Raw genomic sequence first — 24,993 nt, 5'->3', positions numbered from 1 at the left:
TAGCAGCCACTGGAAACTCTGCTCTGGAAGGTGAAGCACACATTTTGAGGTCAACTGCTCATAAGCTGCTTTTTGTTGACATCTGATGTTCTTCTCAGTGACAGAGTCCATGAGACACATTGGGCACTCTCATAACAAATAAGCACCACAGACCTTCTCTGTAGCTAGGTTCCTCCTGCTCTGCAAGCACCATCCCTCACTCCATTCACTGCTGTTTCTCATGAAAGAAAGTTTTCTCTGTTTGGTCATGAAAATTCTGGCAAATAATCCTGCCCAGGTGGATGATAAGTTAGGAATATTCCTCCTGTCTTTCCTTCTGTTTCCTTCTTCATTACTCAGTCCTGTCCTCCCCTCAACCTACTTCTCCGCCTGAGTAAAATCACAGCAAAACTTCTGTGTGAATCATCACTGACTTATCAATCCTTTGCTTATTCTGGTTCTTGGATTCTTCATAGTGTGTCTAAACAGTGTTTAGCATAAGGAGGGAATGGGATCTGGAAGAATCACAGTAGCAATGAAATGTGGCTGAGGTTCCTCCTAACCTATGGGAGACCATAAATCTTATTCAGTCATCCTACTCATGCAACAAGCCTCCCTCTCAAATAGAAACTGATAGCTCCTCACAGGGTTGGGGATCTAATGGCCAAGTCAGTGCTCTCATAAGTTGGAGGACTAAGGACAGCCCAAGACCCCCAGATTTTTCCACATCTGCGTAGCAGTTCACCCAGTGACTAGTCTAGAGCAAGCCAGCTGCCTATCCAGGCAAGGAAACGCAGTCGTGGAAGGGGGTTGGCTGTGACCCTACAGGCACTATAGATTCAATGGGCCTGAGATACATGGTTTTTGCAAACCACTCTGAACTCAAGTTCAGCTCTCAAAGGTAGTATAGAGAAAGGCCCAAGGAACAACAAGGCTTGCATGCATAAGGTTCAAGGTTTTGTCCTGGGAACAAACAAAAATAAGAAGCAAAAAACAAAAGAAAACATATCATGAGCTTCCATTAAAAATACTAGTGGGGGGAAATAGGGGAAACTATGAGTGAGGTGGGGGGGGGGGGAGGCGTGAAAAAATATGTGTCTCAGAATTATCATAGCAGGCCAGGTATGTTATGGTACATTCGGAGGAGGATGGTGAGGCCAGTGATCTCACCAGTGCTCTTAGTCTTGTCACTATCTCAGTTGGCTGTAAGTGCTTTCATCTGGCTGTAGTCCAGAACAAAATATTACTTTTCTGGGAAAGTTTTTCACCAGTCTCCAAAGCCAGGGACACTTTGGGATTTGCTTACAAAAATAGCAATTTTGATAGTTTTTCATGCCTAATAGGCTGTAGACAAGATTTAGACAACTTTGTGTTTGGAGGGGTTGAGGTGATACAGAAGTTAGTGGAAGGGAGGTACCTGCAGATTTTCATTGAGACATAATGTAGGCCCAGCATATGTGTGTGTGTAGATATATATATATATGTGTGTGTGTGTGTGTGTGTATGTGTGTATGTATGTATGTATATGTATGTATGTATGTGTATGTATGTATGTATGTATGCATACTGCAGTTAGCATACTTGCCTCAGTATCAATGCAGTTTAGAGGAACAAGAATGAAACTGACCTAAAGAGGCATATTTAAAATCATAAGAAAGATTAGTGCTTTGGAGGCAATGATATGAGGCTCTTAAATATGGCTTGAAATGTGTCCATAAAGATTTCCAGGTTTGCTGATTTCCTTAGCTCCTACTCATTAATGATGATTCATTGTACAAATTGACCTTTGTAAACTAAGCCAAGAGCTCTGTAACCTCCAGTAATTCCATTATTATTTTCAGTAATAAATTTTCTTCTCTTTCATGTGTGAAAGCAATGGAAACAGACTTGTGGAAACCTGGACTGAGCTTTTTTGATACAGGTAAATATTTAAAGCATCCAGTAACTACTCTGGGAATGATTGGTTTCCAACACATATGGGGAAAGCTAGCACTGTTAATCAATCCCATGACACTGTTGATAACAATCTCATTTTAAGGAGTAATTATAGTATTTTAAAGTGATAAATGAGGTACACAGTTTACATCTCAGTAGTTAAAATTATTCTGTGCTTGCATCAGTCTCAAGTGGTGCGTCAAGTGGGAACAGAACAGATGAGCTCTGGAAAGAGCTGGCAGCTCTACTGCAAAAAATTGAGTTCTAACTACTAAAATCCATTTCTATATTACAAAGGTGAATTTGGGGAATGCCACAGTTCAGATAGATAGCAGTCTAGAGATGCAATCAGCAAAGAAGATGAGTTATTCTGAGGTCAATGGATATAAGAAGGAAGGGCATTCAGATAAGAAAAGGAGAATTTAAACTGAATGTAAAGAAAAATAAACATTATTGAACATTTCTAATGTTTTAGCCTCAAAAACTGACAATATGGAGATGCCAACATTTTTATAATTATTGATGGAATCCTACATTTGTAGGAGACAGGCAGCAACCAGAAAGGGACTTGCACAACCCTTAATCAGGAGCAATTACCAACTGCAGTTTCTACATTCTTGATATTTAGGGGATCCTTTCCTCAGAAACATTTAAAAACAGACCATGCAAAGTGCAGGGCAATTCATTATAGGGTACACTCTCTCTCTCACAAGGGACTTGACCTTCCAATGTAAGATGTCTTTTCCGTCACCAGTTTTGTTGCTGGAGCAAGGCTGCGCTGTGCTATGCTGTGCTGTGCTGGTGGCCCTTGTAAAGACCATTCGTCTGAAAGCTCTGCTTACTTCAAAGCTGAAGCATGACTGAAAACTGAAGCATTTGCATTAGTTTGAAAATCCAGTATCAGCAATGATGGCTGCTTGGTCAAAATTTGCATCATTCTAAATATGAACAGATTTCCCTTCTGCAGAAGTTGCAAGCTGAGCTAGAGAGAAATCGTTTCTAGCCATTGCAGCTAAAGCTGTCAGTGCGTTTATCCAGAAAAAAGCTACAGCACTAGGGCCAGTGATGCAGATGGGTATTTTGAGAAAAAAAAATGACAGATTGCATTAAATGCAATGAAAGGTTGGGCATGGGGGAAGGGAAGTTGTATTAATAGTTTCTCTATAACTGAAGTGTCTGTGCAGACTCATGCTAAAGTCTGATGAATTCAGATTGTCACTTCAAAGGAATGGTTTCTGGAGTGTATGTGGCCACTGCCGTCTTACTTAAATGAATGGGAAGTTTAATCAGCATGGACAGCTGTGACAATCAGTGAAGGGAACTTTAATTAGCATGAAGTGAGCTGCCCATGCAGTGAGTTGAAATTCCCATGGCAATAACAACATGAAGTTGGACTGGCAGGACAGGGAGAGCCACAGAAACCAACCACCACCCCAATTAGTGGAGAAGACTATTTGGTGGGTGACCTTATTGTTACACTAAACGCAAATCAGCCAGCCAACCCACAACCTTCAAGAACTGTTAATTGCACTAGCAAGAAAAAAAACAAGAAGTGCTGTGTTGCCTAGACTTGGATTTTCCAAACTGACAAAGCTAATATCAGTTATATGCCTGAGTATGGAGTAGGGATTCTATTGGATGTAGATAAATGCATAAGGCAGTTAAGTATGAATTGGCTTCCCTATACAATTTGGTTGCTAAAATGGATGGAAAGTATTAATATCTGTTTTCACTACAGTGTTAAATCCACCTACTTTATGTTCTGCATATAAGGCAGGCTGAGGAATCTGCACATATGCAATACCAAGCTGGCACACGTTACGTATGTGGTGCACAGGCTGTAAGATGAAGTGTGGCTTTGGTGTGTTATTGACGAACTGTTACATGCCCATGTAATTAAAGGCTACACTGGAACATACACAGCCATGAGGGGAAGCTGCAGAGTGTCTCAGGTTTAAGAAAAACAACAACAAAAAAAACCAAAAAACCCCATAATCATTGTTTTTAATGCATGCATTTGCCAAGGACAGCCTATGCGTGGGTCCAAGTCGTTGCTTCTTTTGTCTTTATCTCTTATAGCTGGCCATCATTTTTACATCATTTCAAACTGCCGTAAGCCAGCACTGGCAGCCACAAGAGCCGTCTTACCTTCCAGCCACCCTTTGCCTTCTGCCAGCCCAAGCACCTGCGTGGTCCAAGGGTGAACTGGATAGTGGGACTGACTGGTCCAGCTCATCGTTAATTTTTCTTTTTTTTTTCTCTCTCAGTTTTAACTATGCTCTCCCCCCTCAATCCCATTCTCCACTCATCCCACCAACGCGCAGCCAGCACCGGGAGCGGGCGGCGAGGGCAGGCAGAGGTCCTGGGAAGGGGGGCTCCTTCCTTTGGCAGCGAGGCTGGTTTGTGCCACCCAGAAGTGCCCGCGGGCCAGCGCCTACAGGCATCTGTGCCAGGCCAAGCGAGCACAGAGAGGGCACATTGCCAAATCCCACTGGCAAGCAGGTCCTCTCGCAGGCTTGCCAAGCAGTGGGTGCTGGTGAAGGAGCGGGGTCGCTAGTCCTCAGCCCAGTCTTGGCTTCCGGGAGAAGCCCGAAGGCACTGCGGAGGCACGAGTCACCCGTGTTCACGCTCACCCCGGTGCCAAGGGGGGCTTTCGCAGGGTGGCAGAGCCAACACGTCTCTGTCCGAGGCAGGAGCTCCATGTGCACGGGATGTGCCTTGGGCCCTTCCTGACACCAGAGGCAGGCGTTATACAAGCAGGCAGGTTCCTTTCGGTGAAACACGAATGCCCGAGATGCACAGAAACATGTGTTACAGCAGACGTTGCTAGATGGAGCCGTTTTGCATCACCTCTGTTCCAAAAACGTAATTTTTCTTCCAAGGGGAGCCCATGCTCAGTCTCAGGCCTGACTGAGCATTCAGAATTCAGCATTTTCATCTGTTTACAATACTCTAAAGCTCTTTTAAAAAGGACTGTTTTTTTTTTTAATATAAACATTGTTAGGAAAGGCAAGGGAAGGAAAACAGGCAAGAAAAAGGCAAAGAAAAGGAAAAAGGCCAGGCAATGCAAGGAAACCAGAAGTTGGCTTTATTTCGTCAGAGTTCTTCACCAAATTTTTCTTTCTCCGATCCCAATTTGCAATTAATAAATCCTCAGACAAAGCAAACAGACAAATAAACATGTCAATAGCTTTTGTCATGAACAAGCTAGGGCCGACCTTTGTGCCCTTTGCCTTTTTCATCCTTATGGGGACACAGGGACTTCCATACAAGGTCGAGCCCAGTGCTCCCACTAGCTCAGTATCCCGCCTCTAACAGCAGGCAATGGCACATGCCTAGGGAAGAGCAAACCAAAAGGCATAGACATATAGTGATGGGGCCAGCAGGTCCATTTAGTCTCTACAGTAGAAGATATTTTCTTCGCTGGCAGCTGAACTTAAAAATGAGACTCCAAGGCAACCATGCTGTCCAGCAATAACTGCTGTATCATGCTATAGCCTCCCCGTGGGGAATCAGGCATCGGGCAGCTTTACATTAGGCATTGCATACACAGACGTCATAAAAATTTGGCCCTGACCCAAAACCATGCACAGCTTTCACCATGCTGATGGAAGGACTCAGATTAGTTGTAGTTGCCACTTATGAAAGGTGGAACATTAGACACGGACAGAAACTGGACTGGTGATGGAGGGCACTGGAGTAGGTTTTACCCCCTTTTCTTGAATGTTTCTTGCATTGTGGCTTGGTCATTTGTATCTTCACCAACCAGTTCAGGTGGTACATGAGCTAGAGCTGCTATAGCTCCCATCAGGTTTCAGTGGTGACCTTTGCTGCTCTTCTTTGGCACCCACTCCCTTTACATGCACCAATGCTGCCATAGCTGATTTTCTAGTGACCGGCTGTTTTGGCAAGAGGAACTCTGAGGCACTGTGTAATTTCTCAACTTCTCTTCTATAAGAAGTTCACACTTTCTAATGTTACCTTTTTACTGTCTGTCTTTGAAGTCTGTAGTCTTTCCCCAACTTATTTGTTGACAAAGTTTTATGGAAGCCTTTTGCCTCCTTATTTTATAAATATAATCCACAATTAAAAAAAAAACAACAAAAAACGCAGTTCTGCTATCCCCTGGATAAACTGCTTCCTTGGTGAGGGTTCAGTTTGCAGCTTGTCTGATCATTGCTGTCTCTTTTCAGGATTATCCCAGAGAAATTCCCTTGATCTTTTCCTGCTTTTATGAAAAGAAACAGCTTTTCACCCTCAGTCAGGAGTGAGTTGCTGTACAGTCTGAGATACTCTCTCCAGGCCTGCAAATCATGACTGAAATGAAACATTTTCAAACCTCTGGTGCCAATCCAACAATGCTCTGTGATTCAGTGCATCACTTTTTCCCCTCACAAAGACATAATCTCACGTTTCTAAGGTTGCTGCCTTGCAAATATCTTGTGTAGGAACTCAGCTAAAATCTACTAATGACCCATGAGACTATTTCCCATGACTTCACTGTGGTCTTCCACCAGGATTTACCCCATTTTCTTTAGGCTTTCCAAACAAATCCAACCCCCTGGAAGCACCTGAAGAGCCACGACTTGCATTGCTTCCCTAGCTATAACATGGTGGGGGTGCATCATTGCCTGTGCTTTCATCTCCAGACAGAAAGGCAGCACACTAGAAACATCTCTTGAACTGCTTCAAATTTTGTGCGGCTCAGTGTAAAGAACCTGTAAAATAATCAGAAGTCAGTGTGGTAAGGCTGCCAGTTCACTCAGCCCAGCCGCAAATGGCAAGATAAGGAGCAAAGTACTGGGAAGTCGACAGCTCATGCTATTTTGCTCTCTTTTTGCATCTGAGGAATCCTCCGTTTATACATCCTTGAGTGAGGTAACCAACTCCAAAAGGGGAGTCAAAGAGTCAGAAAAAGGAAAGTACTTGCTGACTTGGCGTTCACAGTGGACTGCCTGCTCAGATACATTTTGCTGGCCTTTCCAGAAATGCCTCCACTGTTGTTTTATAGGAAGCTATCCTAGAAGACACAAAAAGGTAAGTTCCAAGCACACGGGCCACAGCCTCATTTCCTTCTTATATAACTCCTCAGATCACAGTGAATTCAGCAACCGCACTAGCAGCTTTCACTCCACGAGTGGCCCAGGAAGAGCTACGCTCTCGCCGCCTTTTTTCTCTCAGTTAAGGTAGCTCCTGTGCATGCACCGACTGAACATTTCATTAATCTCTCTAGGCTTCAGTTCAAAAGAAGAATTGAATACAAAACCACTGGAGTCAAGAACCCAGGGGAACCCAAGTATGTATATCAGAATTACTTTCATAATTAAGCAGTAGCATTTTATTAATTACACTTTACTGGAATGTTTTCAAATTAATTAACTAAAGATAAGTTATTAAGGAACATAACAAACTTAAGGAATACATTTTCCTTCACAGAGGAGTAGCAGGCATTCTCCACTGATCCTTCTCATACACATCATCAGTTTTTGCTTCTATAGGGAAGGAAATACAACCCAAATTTGGCATACCTGGACAGCAAGATGATGGCTACCTACCATTACCTTGCCTGGGGCTATATCATCTCCACATTTCCAGGGCACAGAATTTCGATACGGGGGTATCGATGGGGGGCCATAGCAAAACCATTTGTTGTGGCCAGGGCTAGACGAGTAGGTCCTGCTGACAAGAGTACGTTCTTGTGGCCACGCTGAGCGGGAAGCCCAGCACGCAGGCACCCTTCCTACTGCCATGGGTGGGAAGGCAAGAAACCACTCGAGAAAGGGCCCCTGTGCCTGCCACAGCGGGGGGTACAGAGAGAGCATCTAGGATCCCTCAGTCCGGAAAAGGAGATGTTAGGTCTCCATCTCTGAAAAGGAAGTCTTGTACAGCCCTTTATAATTAAAGGCAGATTGCCTGTTAACTTCACTCACCTTTAGATCGTACCCAGAATAGGAGAAAGAGAAAGAAAGCAAACTGAGTGGAGAGACGAGGTCTTCTGCCCCATCTTCTCCCTGGAGAGGACCATGTGTCTGCGTTTGCCTCACCCTCCCACTGGCACCCAGCGTCCCATTACCAATCCTACAACAGCTGAGGGCTCTCTGTGGCAGAATTTGCATTACAGGGCATCCTTAAATTAGTATTTAGTATTAATATTTAGTATTTACTAAACCAAGTATCATTATATTCCTGAGTGCTTCATCTAATACTTAGAAATATATTTTTTGCTCCAAAGAATGTCAAACATACCTAAAATTAGTATAGAAATAAGGGAGGGGAGAAGAAAAGGAGAAGGATCTGCCATACAGACACAGTCTCACTGAAGGAAAATTTAGTGGTTTAGCAGAGATCCAGGCAATTGCACAGCTGCAACTGAGCAGAAATAGGATGTGCCAGAATCATAAGTCCCATCCATCTGATACCTCTAGGACCATAAGCTAGAATTCAGATCTCCTACAAATCAGAAAGCATTTAGCTCCCTACAGAGCATATTTAGCACATGATCTTTCAGAGCCCTGCTAACGTCCAAGCGCTGAAATATTCCTGCTGTGTGAATTGTCCTCAGAAATTAAGTTTGTGTATAACTTTGAGAAGGCATGTAAGTCTTTCCTTGCTCAGTCCCTTGTTGGCTAAGAGACTTCCACTTTACACATACACATCACATGAAAGCATTTCCCTTTTAAGGACAGGAAATTCAGGAGAATTTGGCCCTTTATTAAGTTATTATTTGTTGTGTGTTCCTGGCCTTGCCTCATGATCTGCTGTGAAAGAACACAGTTCGCTGTCATGCTTCCATAATTCAGCATTATTAAAATTAGAAAAACAGACAGCCGCAGGAGAAAAAAATTGAAAGTAATGAGATGGGAGGCAGTTGCATAAGGCAGTAAGAACAATCAGTGCTATGTAGCCTTAGGGCTATCTAATGATTAAAACAGACTATTTTGGACAGTCTGATTGATAGGAAGTAACATCAGTGAGAAATCAAGAGATGCCCATGGAAGGGGAAAATGTTAATTAGCGCTCTAGGTAAGCCAAACTTTGATCCCTTTCCTAGTCACAGTTCAGTCAACAAATGTTTTACCACTAGCTTGCAGAGACATAGAAGCAGGCCGATAGTGATTGACGACACTATTTGCAGAGGCACAAAGATCAGGTTCAGCTGTATAATTACAGGGAAAAGTTTGTTTGTATGGAGATGCAGCCTTTCTAGAACATTGCTTTTAGCTGAGTGAGAAAATAGGCAAATGTGTGCTGCTGCATACACACAGGAAAAATCTACAACTGTGTTTGAAAAGATCCTGCGCTCAATCTCAAAACACCAAGCGAGCTCCTCACTTCTGACGTTAATGCCAGCCCAGAGAGAGGAGCTGCTGAACGACTCTCATTCAGAAGTGCTTGGTGGGCTGGCAAGCAGTACTGCAAGGGCTGCTCTCAGCAGCTGCTGGAAGAAAGCCCATGGAGGAAGTCAAGCACTTTCCTTCGCCCTGCGAGCGCTTCACAGGCAGCAAGCTGCAGCAGGCAGTGAGCAGGGGATGCAGGCACTGCCTGTCAGGGCACAGCTAGCAGCTCCAGCTCGGCACCCGTGGCGTGGAGGGTGCCACAGGCAGAGACACAAGCCAGCCCCACACGCCAGCCTGGTCCCCCTGGTTCCCGAGCCCAGGGACATCCCGGACAGCTCTGCCGCAGGCTCCAAGGAAGCCAGGATTTCAGCCTCAAGTTTTCAGGGAACCGAACAGCTTTTCCCTTCCTTCTGAACAGGGTTAACGTAACATATGAAGAACTCTTCCTGTTATGTCTATTATACTAATTAAGCCCATAAAAGCGTAACCAAGGGAAATCCTATAGCCTGCATTCTGCAGGTGACCACACTACATAACCCAGCAGTCACGTCAGGCGTTAAAAGCACTCACTACTACTTCCGGCCCAGTAAGCAAAACGTGCAGAGGCCAGGCTTTGGCTAGGAGGACAAACGGCATGGCACAGCTTGCTCCTCCTACAGGGCCAGTTTTTCCTCCCTGGCCACCAACGCCCAAACTGCCCACTGGGAACAGTTTCTAGCCCATGCTGGCACCCAGACCCAGCTCGGACATCGCACGGGAGGGCGCTTTTTAGCATGGGAGCAAACCTTACCAGGCAGTGTGCTCGCCAGCGAGAAGTACAGACGTGAGCCCACAACTTTGCCCTCATCCTTGTAAAAGGCTTTTTAGTAGAGCCTGCATAACAGGAAAAGTTGCTGGATATAGATATTACTTAGGCTGCTGATCCTCGCAAGAAGAAAAGCTGTCAGAAAGGAACTTTTTCTGTGTTTGTGTGTCTCACCTCAGATTGCAAAGTTGATTTGTCCTTCTTGATTGATGGGAGCTGGAGCATTGGTAAACGCCGCTTTCAGATCCAGAAGCAGTTCCTCAGTAATGTGGTTGAAGCCCTTGACGTTGGCAGTGCTGGTCCTCTGATGGGCATCATTCAGTATGGGTAAGAGCTTCCTAAATATCAGCACTACCTCCGCCCAGACAGGCTGGGGTAGGCAGGTTTTCAGGGAGGCCTTGAAATGGGGGTAACTGAGGGAAAGGCCATCTAGTTTTCTAACTTCTAACACTGCCTAAAGTTGAGCTTAATTAAAAATTACACCTGCCATGTTTTTTCAACACATGTTGTAGCTATCCTAAACAATAAACATCCACGTGAGAGCAGGCCCCTAGGGGCGATAAACTTAGTTCTGTTCCATCATTACCATAAACAACAATTATCAAATTCAGAGGTGCTCACTGCAGAAATAACATCTAAAATCTCACTGGTGTGGCCTCACCAGTTTATTTTTCCCTTGTGCGCATGGCATGGCAACAGTTTGTTGTCAGTGCTGGTGGCTAGATATAGGGGCTTCCACCATGACTGGGTATTAACGTGCGCTGCGTGAGAAGACTGGCTCTCCTCTCCCCCAGGAAATCCCCGAGGGCGTGGGGCACATTCGCATAAAATAATGGTGTGCTAAAGTGCAGTTATCCTGCCTTAGCACCCAGTGTTACACTCCCTGCTTTGAGCAAGTAGCTTATCCCAATCTGCTGCTTTCATACAGCCTTCTCCATCTTATTGCGTGGCCTGTAGAAACAGTCGAATATTATCTAGGGTGCTTCCTAGGGATAAGCTACTCCCATTACTGTGGGGTGCGACTGTGCTCCCTGGCAGGCGTAGCTGTGTAGCTAACATGTAGGAAAGGTCACACTCCAGCTTGCTCCCAGGAACCGTATACCACTGGCAGGATCTACAGCTATTATATTGTATGCAAAGCAAAAAACTGATGACTGCTTTATTTCTTCTTTTGATCTGCTAGCAATAACCCTTCCACAGAATTTAACCTGAAAACTTACACAAACTCCAAGGATATAAGAAATGCCATTGAGAAAATCCCACAGAAAGGCGGACTTTCCAACGTTGGTACGTGCTGGACTGCTTGCATGCTTGAGGAAGGCTTCAGAGCCTCAGTTGTGGCAAGTCTACGAGCTCCTCACAGGACTGTGGAGCCCGTGACTGAACCATGCTTTGGGCTACAGCAGGGCTGGCTGGAGCACACCACTTCCATGATGACGTACCTGCTCCAGTCAGGGGCACTGCGAGTCCATTGCGAGGGAAGGACTTGCCCTTCTCCTCATCAGCAGCTCCCACTGATGTGCTGGAGGCCCTTGCTAACACAGCTTGTCACCTCCAGCCGCCACAGAGGTGGGGGGGGGGGGCTGATGTTGGCACAGGGGCACAGCAGGGCTCAGGAGGTCCTTGTACCAATAAAGGTGCCTCCCTTTCCCGTTTTCACAGCTAGATGAACTGCCTTACTGCTTTTCCCAGCTCTCATCAGAGCACTAATGCTTAAATCTGCCCTCTGCCTAATGTTTCATGAGTAGTTTTTTTCCTGTCTCCAGAGATATTATCAGACAAGCTCTGCCTGCCCTGTAACTCATCCTCAGTCTCCTCTTCTGTTTCAGGGAGGGCACTTTCGTTTGTTAACAAAAACTTCTTTTTGGATGCTAATGGAAACAGAGGCGGAGCGCCAAACGTGGTCGTAGTGATGGTGGACGGATGGCCTACTGACAAAGTGGAGGAGGCGTCCAGGCTGGCCAGAGAATCAGGAATCAATATTTTCTTTGTCACTATCGAAGGAGCTGCTGAAAATGAAAAGCAGAACGTTATCGAACCAGACTTTGTGGACAAGGTACACACAGGGCTGGGCTCTGGTTGGAAATTTGGCTCTGACTCTTTCAAGCTATTTCAAGTAGGCAGCCACTGTGACAGTGTGCTCCTTTCCCCTCCACTGATGTGCTCTCTCCCCTTCAACCTGACCTCCCTGTAAACAGCACGTATGTAGGGGCTGGTTGAACGTGCGCCAACTAAGGCCCGTCTAGCATGCAAATATGACTATGAGTCAATCATCTCCCCCCCATAAACAGGGGGCAGCCCAGAGCCCATTGAGCTCTCCTGCATGGCAGCGGGCTGCACTGCAGAACCTCCCCTTGAGCAGGGACGCCTCTCAGGGTTACTCCTCGAGGCTGAGAGATTCCTTACCCGCGACAGATCCTCGGTAAGTGATTAATAGCATGCTGAACTTTTGCGAACTTCACGAAACTTTGCTGAGTTATATCTCTGACTAATTGCACACATAATCCCTTAGACATAAACCATTGACCAAGTCTGGGACTAGGACTGGATGCAGCCGCACCTAGGCTCCTCTCCGAAGGAGTTTAGAAAGCAAGGGGGTCCAGTCTGAACCTCGTGACTCAACGGGAGGGTCTCCGTTGCACACGCATCTGACCCTGTCCTTCATGCAGTAAATAACTGAGTGAACCTTGCCAATCGAACCTCATTAAATCGTTCTTATTTACGATTGAACTTTGTTAAGTCGCTGTCTTACTCCAATAAATGTAGTGCTGCTTCCCTCTTACGAGTGAAGTGCATCACTCCTTTCGTGATAGCCACAGTCCTTCTCACAGGAGATTCCCCTCTTCTTCTTGATGCTTATGTCTATTTCTTGTCCTGCTTACACTGTCCCGAGGCTTCACACATGAAGGCACACATAGCAGGCAGCAGTGCTAAAGTCATAAAGGGAATCTGAGTCTGCAACACACTAAAAGGTACCGCAGGGCACCAAAGGTCTCACCATGGAGTTCTGGTTTGATGCATATTATGAAGCAAATGGCTTTTTGCTGATCAGTCACTAAACATTGGCACAAATCTGCAGTCGTTCTGCAACAAGAGGTTTTCTGAATATGCAGTAGAGTGACAAAGCACAGCTGCACTCAAGTTTATCTGTGAACCTCCTACAGCGCCTCTCAGCAAAGGCTGAGAAGCCCTTCCAGTGTAATGTTTGTGTTGCAGTTACAAACAGGCGCCGTTTCCACATTCAGGTGGATGCACAGGATAACAAAAGCAGATCATTTAAATCTATTTCACCTTTCAGAGGTGTTAGAGTACTAGCAACAACAAAAAATTCTTAAAGGCCTTCAACAAATTAACACCTATGGTGAGAATTGCTGACTAGAAACCTACTGGAGTAAAAAACACCAGTAGATTAGTACCAAGATATCAAGAATCTGTAAATCCACGCAAACCGTGCTCTGAGACTGTCAGTCAGAAAACAAAACTTCCTAAAACTAAGTTAAAGCAAGATATGGACATCTTTGCCGAGCTGAAATGATACTGTGCTAGCTTTTGGAGCAGCGTGGGGTTTGTGGGGTTTTTTTCAGGCTTACCATACATAACTAAAATCTGTCACAATATCCTGCATCAAAGAAAAGTCCAAATATACTTTTTATATATATACTTTTTTTAAAGTTCTAGATGAAAGTGACTTCATTTTAAAATGTGGGCTTTTCTTTGTTGCTATTAAGCTCAATGATTAGAAAAGACCGGATCTTTGGTTATTATGATTCACCACACTTTAAACATAAGGATAAATCACTAGGTGTAATCCAGTGGTCACACTAAGCTTTTTAATCAACTTTTATTTAAAGTGTAGCATATGTTGGCAGATGTAAGTATTTTGGCAGTGGTTTTTAATGTTGCTAAATGGTATCTTGACAGCAATTCCAGTAGGAGACCCAGAGACCAGATATATTCATGCCCGAGTTGCAGGAAACACCCATACGTACAAGTGTTGGGCCACTGTGAATACTAGGATATCCCAATTGTTTAGCTACACTGGATAACTAACATTTTGTATCAGTGGCTGATCTGATGTATTTTTGTCTCTGTTATTTCCTTCTGCTGTCATGAACCTTACGGTAACTCTTCAAAAAAGAGTAAAAAGCTACAGTGCGCAGCAAAGAGGAGAATGCAAGCCTTGAACTATATGCACTGAGCGCTAATGGTAGCTGCCTACTTTAATAGTGCTTCAGGGCAAATTGGCACAAAGTTATGGAGGGATGTATCGAGTGCCAGACCAGCCTGAGTAGAGGAAGAAGGGCGGAAGATATCCGATATTTTTAGAAAACAGATTCCTGTCTGAGCCATGTTGTTCCGCCATGAAATCCATTTTCAACGAGCTTCAGGGCTGTTCCAGAGAGCTTTGCTCTGTCTGGTCAGTATTTACTTGGTTGTAGTACTTTTTAAAAGGGCAAAGCTATGGTGAGTCTCGGTGAGCCTGGCAGAGACAGAGCAAACCTGGGAGTATAGTATAAACCCAAAATAGGAAAGCAAAGAGTGTTTGGTGACTTCATACAGCTGCAACATAACATTAAAAAGCAGCAAGACAGAAGAAAACTAGTGAGAGCAGGATATGCTGAGAAGCCCAAACTGACGGGAACCAAGTCGAGGCACAGGGAAGAAGACAGTACCTAGTTCTTTCATCTCACATGCATACACAAGAAGTTGATAGGGAAAGCCTGGCTTAACAAAATATTCTCAGTCAGAGAACTGGGACATTAGCACTTTAAAGGTACTAAAGCCAAGGACAATTTTCTCTAGCCTGTCCCAACCAGCTTGACTTCTCCTACTCACTTTTCTGTGCCACCCCTAATTCCCTACAAGTATTCAGTTATAAAAATAAAAATTAATAAAATTTTATTACTCAGCAGAGCCAGCACAGCTGGGAGTCTTTATGGGCTTTCTGCATTTTCACCAAAATTCCTTGTTTGGTTGGGGGGTTTTTTCTGCCGAGGAGCATATGAGCCAGGAAGAACCCCACTTCAGTCCCAGGTTTCGGTTCAAGGTAGCAGGGTTTGCTGCTCCCGTATCTAGAGGCTCACATAACGCCCACTGGAGCCAAATTAACACTAGCTCTGTGATTTGGATACTTTCCCCAGGAACTATATAATTTATCTATAAAAGACTGACAGGTAGCAAACTTCCCTACTACATTTCTTTCACTAGCATAACATCATCAGCTAGATCCAACAGTTTGTAAATAAAGCAGCAGGAAAGACCTCTTTACACAAGTATCTGTGATGTTACATTGACGTCATTTCTCAGGAAAGCAGATGGTAACTGGAGGAGAGGCCACTTCAGACTCCAGCATCCTCCTTTCCGGGACCCAAACTTAGTTTAACTAAAATCCTAACTGAAACAGGTGCACTGCATCTCCATTGCATTTCTACTTGTGTCGTTTTGCAGGCCGTATGCAGAACGAATGGTTTCTATTCCATCAACGTGCCCAGTTGGTTCAGCCTCCACAAGGCAGTCCAGCCCTTGGTGAAGCGGGTCTGTGACACCAATCGGCTGGTTTGCAGCAAGACGTGCCTCAACTCAGCTGACATTGGCTTTGTAATCGATGGCTCCAGTAGCGTTGGCACCGACAACTTCCGCACAGTCCTCCAGTTTGTAGCCAACATCAGCAAGGAGTTTGAGATTTCGGACACTGACACACGCATCGGAGCTGTTCAGTACACATACGAGCAACGGCTGGAGTTTGGCTTTGACAAATACAGCTCTAAGCAAGACATACTGAGTGCTATTAAAAGGATCAGTTACTGGAGTGGAGGCACCAGCACGGGAGCAGCTATCAGCTATGCCTCAGAGCAGCTGTTCAACAAATCCAAACCCAACAAAAGAAAGATCATGATTGTCATCACAGACGGCAGGTCTTACGATGACGTCAGAGTGCCGGCTATGACAGCTCACCAGAACGGTAAGCTGGGGCTCTTCTGTTGTTATCTGCTCTTTCTACCTCAGCATTTATTCAGCTCAGAGGATTAGAGTTTTCTGTGATTTGAAGGCGCTAGATGAAACTTTAGGAAGGAAACATAGCACCTTGCAATGTGGTCTAGTCAAGCTTGAAGCAAGACCAGAATCTGTTTAATAACTTAAAAAAAAAAAAAAAATCAATGACAGATTTAGCAATATGTATCTATTCCTAGGAGATCTTGGTGGATTTCTGTTGCCTTAGTAACGCATAAAGCCTCCTTTGGCTCTCCAGTCCAGCTATTCATTCATCTCCCTACACTATTGCAAGACATTTACATTGGAGCAAGAACCTCTCGTTCAGGAGCCTGTTGATCACAGCCACAGTTATAAATTTGCTATTATTTAAACCTTTATATTATTGACAAAAGTCAGCTCCAAAGAACAGATTAGGCTTGTTTGAATTTGAAAATACCATTTTTGTAGGGAGAGAGAGTACTGCAATTCACTGCCCACATTTTTGTGTCCTGGTAACTATGCTTACGGTATGACACTTAAGCAAATCAATTTTAATGTAGTGACTACTTTTAGATGCATTCTAAACTCCGGATTTCTTTTCAGGAGTCATAGCTTACTCCATTGGAATTGCTTGGGCAGCCCAGGATGAACTGGAAGCCATTGCAACAGATCCCGATAAGGAGCATTCCTTTTTTGTGGATGAATTTGACAACCTCTACCAATTTGTTAATCAGCTCATCCAAAACATTTGTACTGAATTTAATTCACAGCCACGGAACTGATCGAATCAAGCAAAGCAGGATCCTTGGTCGTCATGCTGAAGACACACAAAATGCTATAGGAGTAATGCCAGCTCTGAGTTCAAGAAATACTGGAACTGTTATTCTCCGGCACTTTCCAGTTAGCAAGGTTGATTGCAGCTCTTTCCCTATGCATGATAATGCTCTGTGTAGGCTGTTGATTTTTGTTTTTCTTGCAGGCTTCAGAAACTCTGATTTGGATGGATAGTGAAAAAGGCAGTAAACTTTATGGAGGAGATGATTGGAGCTGTTTGAAAAGTTTCTTCCAGTAGAGATAAGCTTCTGATTCCCACCTTGCGCACATGCAAGCTCTTTAAAATGAACCACCTCCTTCCTGAACTGGTGTGTGGCCTCAGCCCCGGTCCGCAGGACCTTTCAGGGAGCATCCACACTGCCTACCTACTGTGGCAGAAGCACCTCCATGTGACACTGCCCATCAGCTGTCCTCCAGGTCAGGACTGAAATTCCAGAGATTTGTTTCTTTTTTTGACTAAAATTTGAGCACCTTCTTAAAAGCAGCCACTCTCCCCATAGAGCTGTCTTGCTAGCAAGCTAAGGTTCAGCTAATGTAAATTCAAGTGTTGAGATTTATCCAAATCCAGAGATTGCAAAACAGGTGAGAAGAAAGTTTCAAGCTTCTGAGGCACCTGATCAGCTATAGCTGTGGGGCCCTACAAGCATTTTTCAATCCCAATAAAGCCGCAGATCCACAAAGCAGCTAACACACAGGAACTAGAATCTAAAGTTTTCCCTCTCCTTCCTCCCACAGTCCTGCATAAAAATTTGATTTGGGGAAGAAAATCTTTTCCCCTTAGCTCTCTCTTGCTCCACTTTGCCTGGCAGCTCAAGGCCTGTAGTACAGCAGGAGAGTTGCAGAGACAGAAGAGACTCTTGAGAAAAATCGTGGGTTTAAGTTGCTCACAATCCGAAAAGTGCTTGAGAACCACTGCCCTATCATTAAACCATCGCTCAGTTAGATCAGCTTATAGTACTCACTAATACGAAGAGAATTATTCAAGGGCCATTAGAAGGATTTTAAGAGGAAAGAATCTTAATGTTTTGTACTATACGCTGGGAAAAACAAGATTTCTAGCATTTACAGACACTCTCTTCAGAATTCGGAATTGGCTTCTGCTATATAGATGGATTTCAAAACGCACCTACTACAGCCCTTGATTATTCAAAAGACACCCTTGCTTCTTAAGCAAAGAACGAGCCACATCACTAGTTGGTGATGCCAGGAGCGATACATTAAGAGGGTCAAAAGAATTACACTTTAATTAGGAAGCAGCAGTTGCTGGTTATGTTTCCATCCACTGTAATTTAAGAAAACATGTTCATTAAGCAGAAGCTACAGAAGGAGAGGAAAGAAGCTTCAGAGTCAGTGAAAATGTGTGTGTTCATACACCTTATGGCTGTCAAAGCAATACTGCATCAGGCTTGTGGAACTAACAGGAAACTGAAATAAATTAAGGCTCAAATTTCACATCTTACTTGCAAACTGGAGTTTTAATAGCCTTTATACTTTTAATGAATAACCATGACCAAAGGATGTTTAATATCTATTCACATAAAAATGTTAATTGAAGTAAATTGCCATCACAGAAGACTCCTTTCTGTCAACAAAATTAGCATAATCTTTCAAATCTTTATGTTTGAAAATATGACTTTGGTAGTTTAAAAAATATCAGTGAAATAAGCATAAACCAAATTAATGAGTACAGCAGATTCTACATGATCTCTGTAAGTCAGGCTAGGATCCTCTCAAGAGGTGCTCCAACTGTTATCAAAAACAAAATTGGATGAAACAACAGTTTTACACAGGAAAGATTCAGATTTTCTTCTTTTAGAAGGAATTTTCCATTCCAGCTTTAACTGAACACCTAAAATATAGTAATGTTACCCAGACAGAAGACACAGGTTACTGCCAGAAGAAAGAAAGCAAAACAAAGACATAAAAGATACATACACAGAAGGTTTTTTTAAAACAAAAACAAAAACAAAAAAAACACACTAATTTATGCTGCAGCACTTCCACAGCAATAGCCTCTTGCCTTGAAAAAAAATAAAGATCAAGGACAGACAATTATGTAGAATCAGAGCAAGCCCGGTATTTCCCACCCCCCATCTTCAGATATGCTTCCCCAATATCATTCTGCTGAAGGCATCACTCTCTCTGACAAAGGCTGATCTGGACAAAACTCAAACTCATAAACTGGATTTACTGGGGACTGAAGCTCAGATGCCAGATTTATTGTTTGAAAACCTGCTTGCCTGGGGTTTTATTTAGACCTACCTGAGAAAAGAACCTACATTTTAACTTTTAACTACACTTAATGCTGCACCTGTTTCTAATGCAACAAATATCACCGTATATTTAGCTCCATACTGAAGGTACTCTCAGAGTACAGAACAGAGATACTCTTCAGATACTTCCAAGTGTATTGCTTGTGTTCTGCTGAAAGCACAGCACAGATGGCAGAGAAGTTAGGAACAGTTACAGCCACACACGTATTTAGGACAGGCATTTTAATTCCTTCCAAAAGCTTGAACTTCAAGCAACAACAGCAACAGTTTTCAAATGCTCCTCAGTTCAAGTGTTACCCTCTGTGTCAAGCACTTATAAAATGCACTTCAGGGTTTGTGTTGCTTAAATGGTTTATCTGAACTTTACAGAACAACGATGGTGCTTGCCTGCCAACGTGTATTTTTATTAAGTTCTTGAGGTGACTGTGAAATTGTCCAATCCAAAAGTGGGAAAATGGTTTAATTTTTCATCCAACTCTCATCTAAACATAGATGTCCTGTTCATAAACACTGTAAACTTAAGCGCAAGCCTCAAAAGTTGTAAGAATATACCTTTCCATTAACAAAAACAAGCATGTGGATCAGGGCAGAACACACTCCTCTCAACCTTCACCCTTCAAAGCAAACAAAACACTGGCCCATTTAGTTAAGTCTCTATAAATAATATTTTATTAAAAAAAAAGAAACAAGATAACTTACATTTAAATCTTCTTCATAGAAGTTGGGGGGGGGGGTGTTTGTTTGAAGAAAGCAGCAGAACTACCTTTGTAACATATACAAGCTATTCTGAGCTTCTCACAACACAAGTTGCTAAATCTTTCGCAATAAAAATGTCCCAAAAGGCATATGCAGTACATGTTGTCTCATACATTTGGTTAAAAAATAAACATCAAATATGGCCCATGCAATTTTAGTTTCTGAAATGCAGCTGAGGTTCTTACTAGATTTTGGAAGACCTAGCAAGACTGGTAAAACCTCAGATGTTCCAGTGCACTTCTTTTACATGTTTAACTGTGAGGAAGGAAAAAAAAAAAAAAAAAAAAAAAGCCAACAAGTGAGCTAGCAGAGGAGGGACTACCAAATTACCTACCAAGAGGAATCAGTCATTGAAGCAGAGTTTACTGGCTGAAAGGCATCAAACTTGTATGTACCTTTCCCAAGTCTGCAAGAGCATGAGTTTTGGAACCAGACTTGTTTTGGAAGCTGAAAAAAACAAGTAAAACAGTCAACACACGTAGTCTACACCTCTTCTAGGTGTGGGACTGAATCATAAGAGGATTTGGATGTCCTGATGCTTGACACTAGGCCACTTAATTTTAGGTGCCTGGCCAATGCAGTCAAACCTGCAGTCGGCTAAAACATACAAAAGAGTAGAGCACCTAGAGCTGGACTTGGGAGGCAGGGAGCCAGCCAAGCTGGGAGCTGCCTGAAGTGCGCACTGGCTATATGGCTAGAAGGGGCATGTCTGATCATCCTGTCCTGGGACACAAGTATCATTGCACTCTGGAGTTGGGTTGGTGTTTGTCACTGCTCAGTCGTCATAGTGCAGAGCATGCACCTGGAAATAAATACCCCCAGCCCTGTTGGGAGAGCAGTGGGGGAATCCTGTAACAAGCGTCATCCCCTTTTACATGCAACTCCGTCATTAATTATTCACATTCTGGGTGAACAACCAAAGTTCAGTTCAAAGCTCAACCACCTCTTCAGGCAGAGGTAACTCAAAGCCATGATGACTTTTTCTCAGCAGTGTCTCACCTAAGTCAGTCCAGTGTCAGGAGAACGGGCACCTCCTGTTACTGCAGCACCCTGCACGGACAGCATTGCCTGCGGCGTGTGCTTTCCCGCTCCTCAGCTGCTGCTTTTCTGTTCAGCAAGCAGAGGAGCTCCCCACAGCAGCCTGTGGCTTCACTCTGCTGCCGGGGGGAGGCCTTGCTCCCCCATGCCTCTCCCGGGAACGGTTCTGAGAACCGGGAAAAACTTCAGGGTTAAACGTCCAGACAGGTCCAACTCGACCTACACGTCTTTAATGGGTCTCATTCCCTACCCATAAACTCCCCAGAATCTATTCCACAATATCGTACTGACAAATCAATGCAAGCAGCAAATATCAGAAATATTACCTAGATACCGAACAGAAAGTCAATCTTCTGTATTACACATACCTCAAATGATTTCACTGTAGAACAAAGTTACTGTCTGTCATTCCTCTAGCTGTTTTCCTCTGCCCATCAGCAACATCTCTCCATTACAGAAAAGACTTGAGCCAGCCCCATTTTCTTTTCCATTCCCATCTCAGTTCGTGGAAGTCTTAGGTAATACAAGGCAACCTACACTTGCTAAATCATCCATATATTGGAAACATTGCAAGCGTACATCTATACAGCTGTGTCTCAGACTCCCCAAAGGAGCCTTTTTTCTTTGTTAAAGTTAACAAATTAAACCTGTGGGGTACAACAGGTTTAGCAAGGTATCAGCTACATCATTCACATTCAACTGTCAGTCATAATGAGTGGCACAAGAAGTAGGTATTATTTTCCTTTACACCAGTTTAGCCCCATGTCTGAGTTCTAAAACAACTGCTAACTCTGACAATACAGTTAACTAACTCCAATAACCACTCATGGAAATGGATTATTTTTAAGCCCACACTCAAATGCTAGTTAAAAGTTTCATCATACAGCCAAAGAGAACATGCTCACTTTTCTCTCACAGGGATACGTCCAGTTTATAGGCAAATCCTTAAGGAGGCAAGGAAGTGTCCTGCGTGGGCAGGATACTCCTACATTGTTCATTAAATGTTTTTTCTCCTTGTTTCAAGAAGCTTTCTATTGACCCTCTTTGGAGGCAGAATACCAGGGTGAATGCAATGTGTTGTTACTTTGTAAAGCAACTCCTATTTTCCCCTGAGGAGGGAAGATGAGTAGGACTAAATCAGAACGCTTATTTTACCTACCATGGAGAGGAGATGAGAACTTTACTTATCCCACCTACAAGCTTAGAAAAAACAGGATGGGCTTGCTAACAAGTTGTTCTATTCTATTCTGTGTAGGTTCCCATCCCACCCCCTCAACAGTGCCGTTCTGAGCATTTTCCTGTAGCAACGCAACTGCCATCTGTGATGTGTGGTTTGCTCGCTCTCATTCTCTTCACGAGGGCAGAACTGTGCACTTACTTCTATTTTAAATGAATGTTCTACCTAGAACGTGCACCATGTTTTGTTGGGATCTATGCACCACTGATAAATCAGCTCCTGAACAAAGGCACCGTGCCCACTCTGCAAGCGTGTTCACCCGATGAGGATATTGCAGACCATGTGCCTACGTGCATGAAAAGATGTAGGATGCCAACAGTGCCAAGATGGCATAACAGCAGAAAAACAAAACATATGGAGAACAGAAAAGTGGAGACCGATAATACTTTGCACAGTTCGAAAGGAAGTTCACATGAAGTTACCTCGTGCCACTCAATTCATGTCAGCTTGTGCTAGTCTGCATGCATTTCCCCCTCCTGGTACACACTCCAAGACCACGCATTTCTTGATAAGAAACAAGCAGAATTACGAACACAATACAAAATGTTGAAAAATAGTATTTATTAGCACCCAATTTACATAATTATATAGTACAAATGACACTTACTTGCTGCTGTAACATTAAATAAAGCTGCTCTTAAAAAACATTGCTTATTTCTGGAAGTCCATGTGATTTTGCTCAGCACAGATTGCGGGTACAGTATACAGCTATCCCACTTCACTACTGTCATACCAATATAAATACCTGCATGGTTACCTCAATATGGTCTCATTTTGAACTGCACACTAACATAAGCAGATCAATATGATTTTAATGACAAAGTATTTACTTGGCTTAATCAGGCAAGTGAATGTAACTTTAAGTATAAGCTACCCAAGAAGTTTCGCAAAGCATGAATTGCAGTGAAAAATAGAAAATTCAGGATTGCAATTGAGAAGCTCAAAAATATACTGGTGTATTTCAAAATAATCTCCCACAGAATTTTCTATCTTTGTCATTTTAGATATTTATCCAGGATTTTAAAATATTGAAGTTTAATATGAAGTTTTAATATTAAATGTTTGATGCAGCATTTTCTTTTAAAGCAAAAATTTGTATTTTTTATGATAAAGGCTTATCAAATTTTTAGAGAACAAATCATTACTTCATTTCTCTCATTTCCCATGAATAAAAAGCCTTTCTGGAATCATGAGTTACATGAAATTTATGGATTCGTACTGCCAAGAGAACTATTTCCTTCACAAACCAGAAAACAGAATATCTCACTTAAGATAACATTCACTTTTATACAACAGTAGCATTTAAACAAGGTAATTTGGTGGTATTGTAATTCTGACACAGCCTTGTACTGACCATACACAAATTAACAAGCAGACTGTATTACTCAACAAGCAGATATTTCTCATTTGGATCCACCACTTTGCAAGACACTTGAAGTCCAATGCTTTTTCAAATTAGTCATTCAAAACTGGCATGCAACATCACAACCTCAGCATCTTAATCTTAATTTCCTTTAGCTGTTTAAGGAAGAGTTTATGTATGGGTAACAGTAGCCTTTTCATATTAACTATCTGTCATGGAAGTGACCCAAAAAGAATAGGACCAACTGTAATTACTAACATTTAAGTGGTTACAACCTGCAATATCTCCTCCGAAAGGGAACTGTCAGGTAACTCTAAATCAATAGTTGCTTTTGTAGGAAAAAAGTAGTAGAGGATACAAGCAACACTAAAAAAAAGTCCAAACTGTCATTATGGTGAAAAGTAAATCAGATAATTACTTCAGTTTTATTAATATTAGTTCCATAAGGCAAAGAAATTTATCTGAAACCATTTTTTGTTACCTGACAAGTTTCTTTTAAAAGAAACCAATTGAAGATACTTATATGAAATACAATGCAGGTAGCAGTCATACTGACAAATACCAATAGAAAATGCTACAGCAACAATAGTCGTCTTATCACGGATTTTCTCCTACAAGTTTTTCAGATGCATGATTCAAGGAAAACATAGCACAAAACTGCTTTGCAGTCTGCTTAGGCTACAAAGGTACAAGAAATTATTAGCTAACATGCTCACTTTGCATTTCCAGAAAAAATGCTAACATATGCGACAGTCTTAAAAACCTGTGTATGCTTGTGAATGTCTGACTGCAAGAAAACAACAATTTTAGGAGCCATACATCTGAAAACAAGCTACATTCAAAGACCGCTATCTTGATGAAAGGAGAATAAAAAAATAAATTCTTAATGGAAAAATATTAGCTTGAAGTCCATCATTCATCCCTTAAAGAATGTTTTTGGCTGCTTTTAGTAAGTAATCCAAAATAATGAAAATATTTGGCTTGGTAACAAGTTATCCCTTCCCTTTTAGAAAAGTACAAATCCAGCTGTGTAAATCTTTTCTCAACCTTCCACTTAACATTCTGGCACTAGGACTAAGGGTTTCTTGAAATAGCAAGCAAGTAAACTCACCAAGTGAATGCAAGCAGGCAGGGCCTGAGGACCTTGTCAATGCAGTGCTTGGAGTAGCTTAAAAACACATGCAGGCATGGTTTAAACATGGGTCTGATCTCCCGGGACCACAGCATGTCCTGGCAGCACAAACAGGGCCAAACTAGTTTAACACACAACAACACAACACAGACTCAAATCAGGAAGAAACTTGGGCTAAAAAGCATGCGCTATTAAATGCTTCTTTAGTTCAGCTATAGTTTGGATTTCCTCAGCCAGCAACAAGTATCTACTGACAAAAACCAGTTCAGACCCTTAAATTGTACTGTTCAACTGCATTTACGCCTTCTACAGTTGAATTCAGATTCTCAAG

General features: G+C 42.9%; 1 protein-coding gene across 2 annotated transcripts in view; it reads left to right on the top strand.

Annotated features, from left to right (window-relative positions):
- Positions 1-19,981, top strand: part of VIT (vitrin) — a 64,863-nt gene extending 44,882 nt beyond the window's left edge. For both annotated transcript variants that reach the window (XM_067293289.1, XM_013943959.2), the window contains 7 exons: positions 1,853-1,900; positions 7,148-7,210; positions 10,236-10,383; positions 11,240-11,343; positions 11,886-12,112; positions 15,505-16,018; positions 16,633-19,981. In XM_067293289.1, the coding sequence (XP_067149390.1) occupies positions 1,853-1,900; positions 7,148-7,210; positions 10,236-10,383; positions 11,240-11,343; positions 11,886-12,112; positions 15,505-16,018; positions 16,633-16,811 (1,283 nt within the window). In that variant the 3' untranslated portion in view covers positions 16,812-19,981. The remainder of the gene's footprint in view (positions 1-1,852; positions 1,901-7,147; positions 7,211-10,235; positions 10,384-11,239; positions 11,344-11,885; positions 12,113-15,504; positions 16,019-16,632) is intronic.
- Positions 19,982-24,993: the final 5,012 nt, after the last annotated feature.

This window comes from Apteryx mantelli, chromosome 3 (genome assembly GCF_036417845.1).
Source record: "Apteryx mantelli isolate bAptMan1 chromosome 3, bAptMan1.hap1, whole genome shotgun sequence".
Lineage (NCBI taxonomy): Eukaryota > Metazoa > Chordata > Aves > Apterygiformes > Apterygidae > Apteryx > Apteryx mantelli.
Note: the sequence above shows the minus strand (reverse complement) of the source record. Positions and strands in the feature narration are given on the sequence as shown.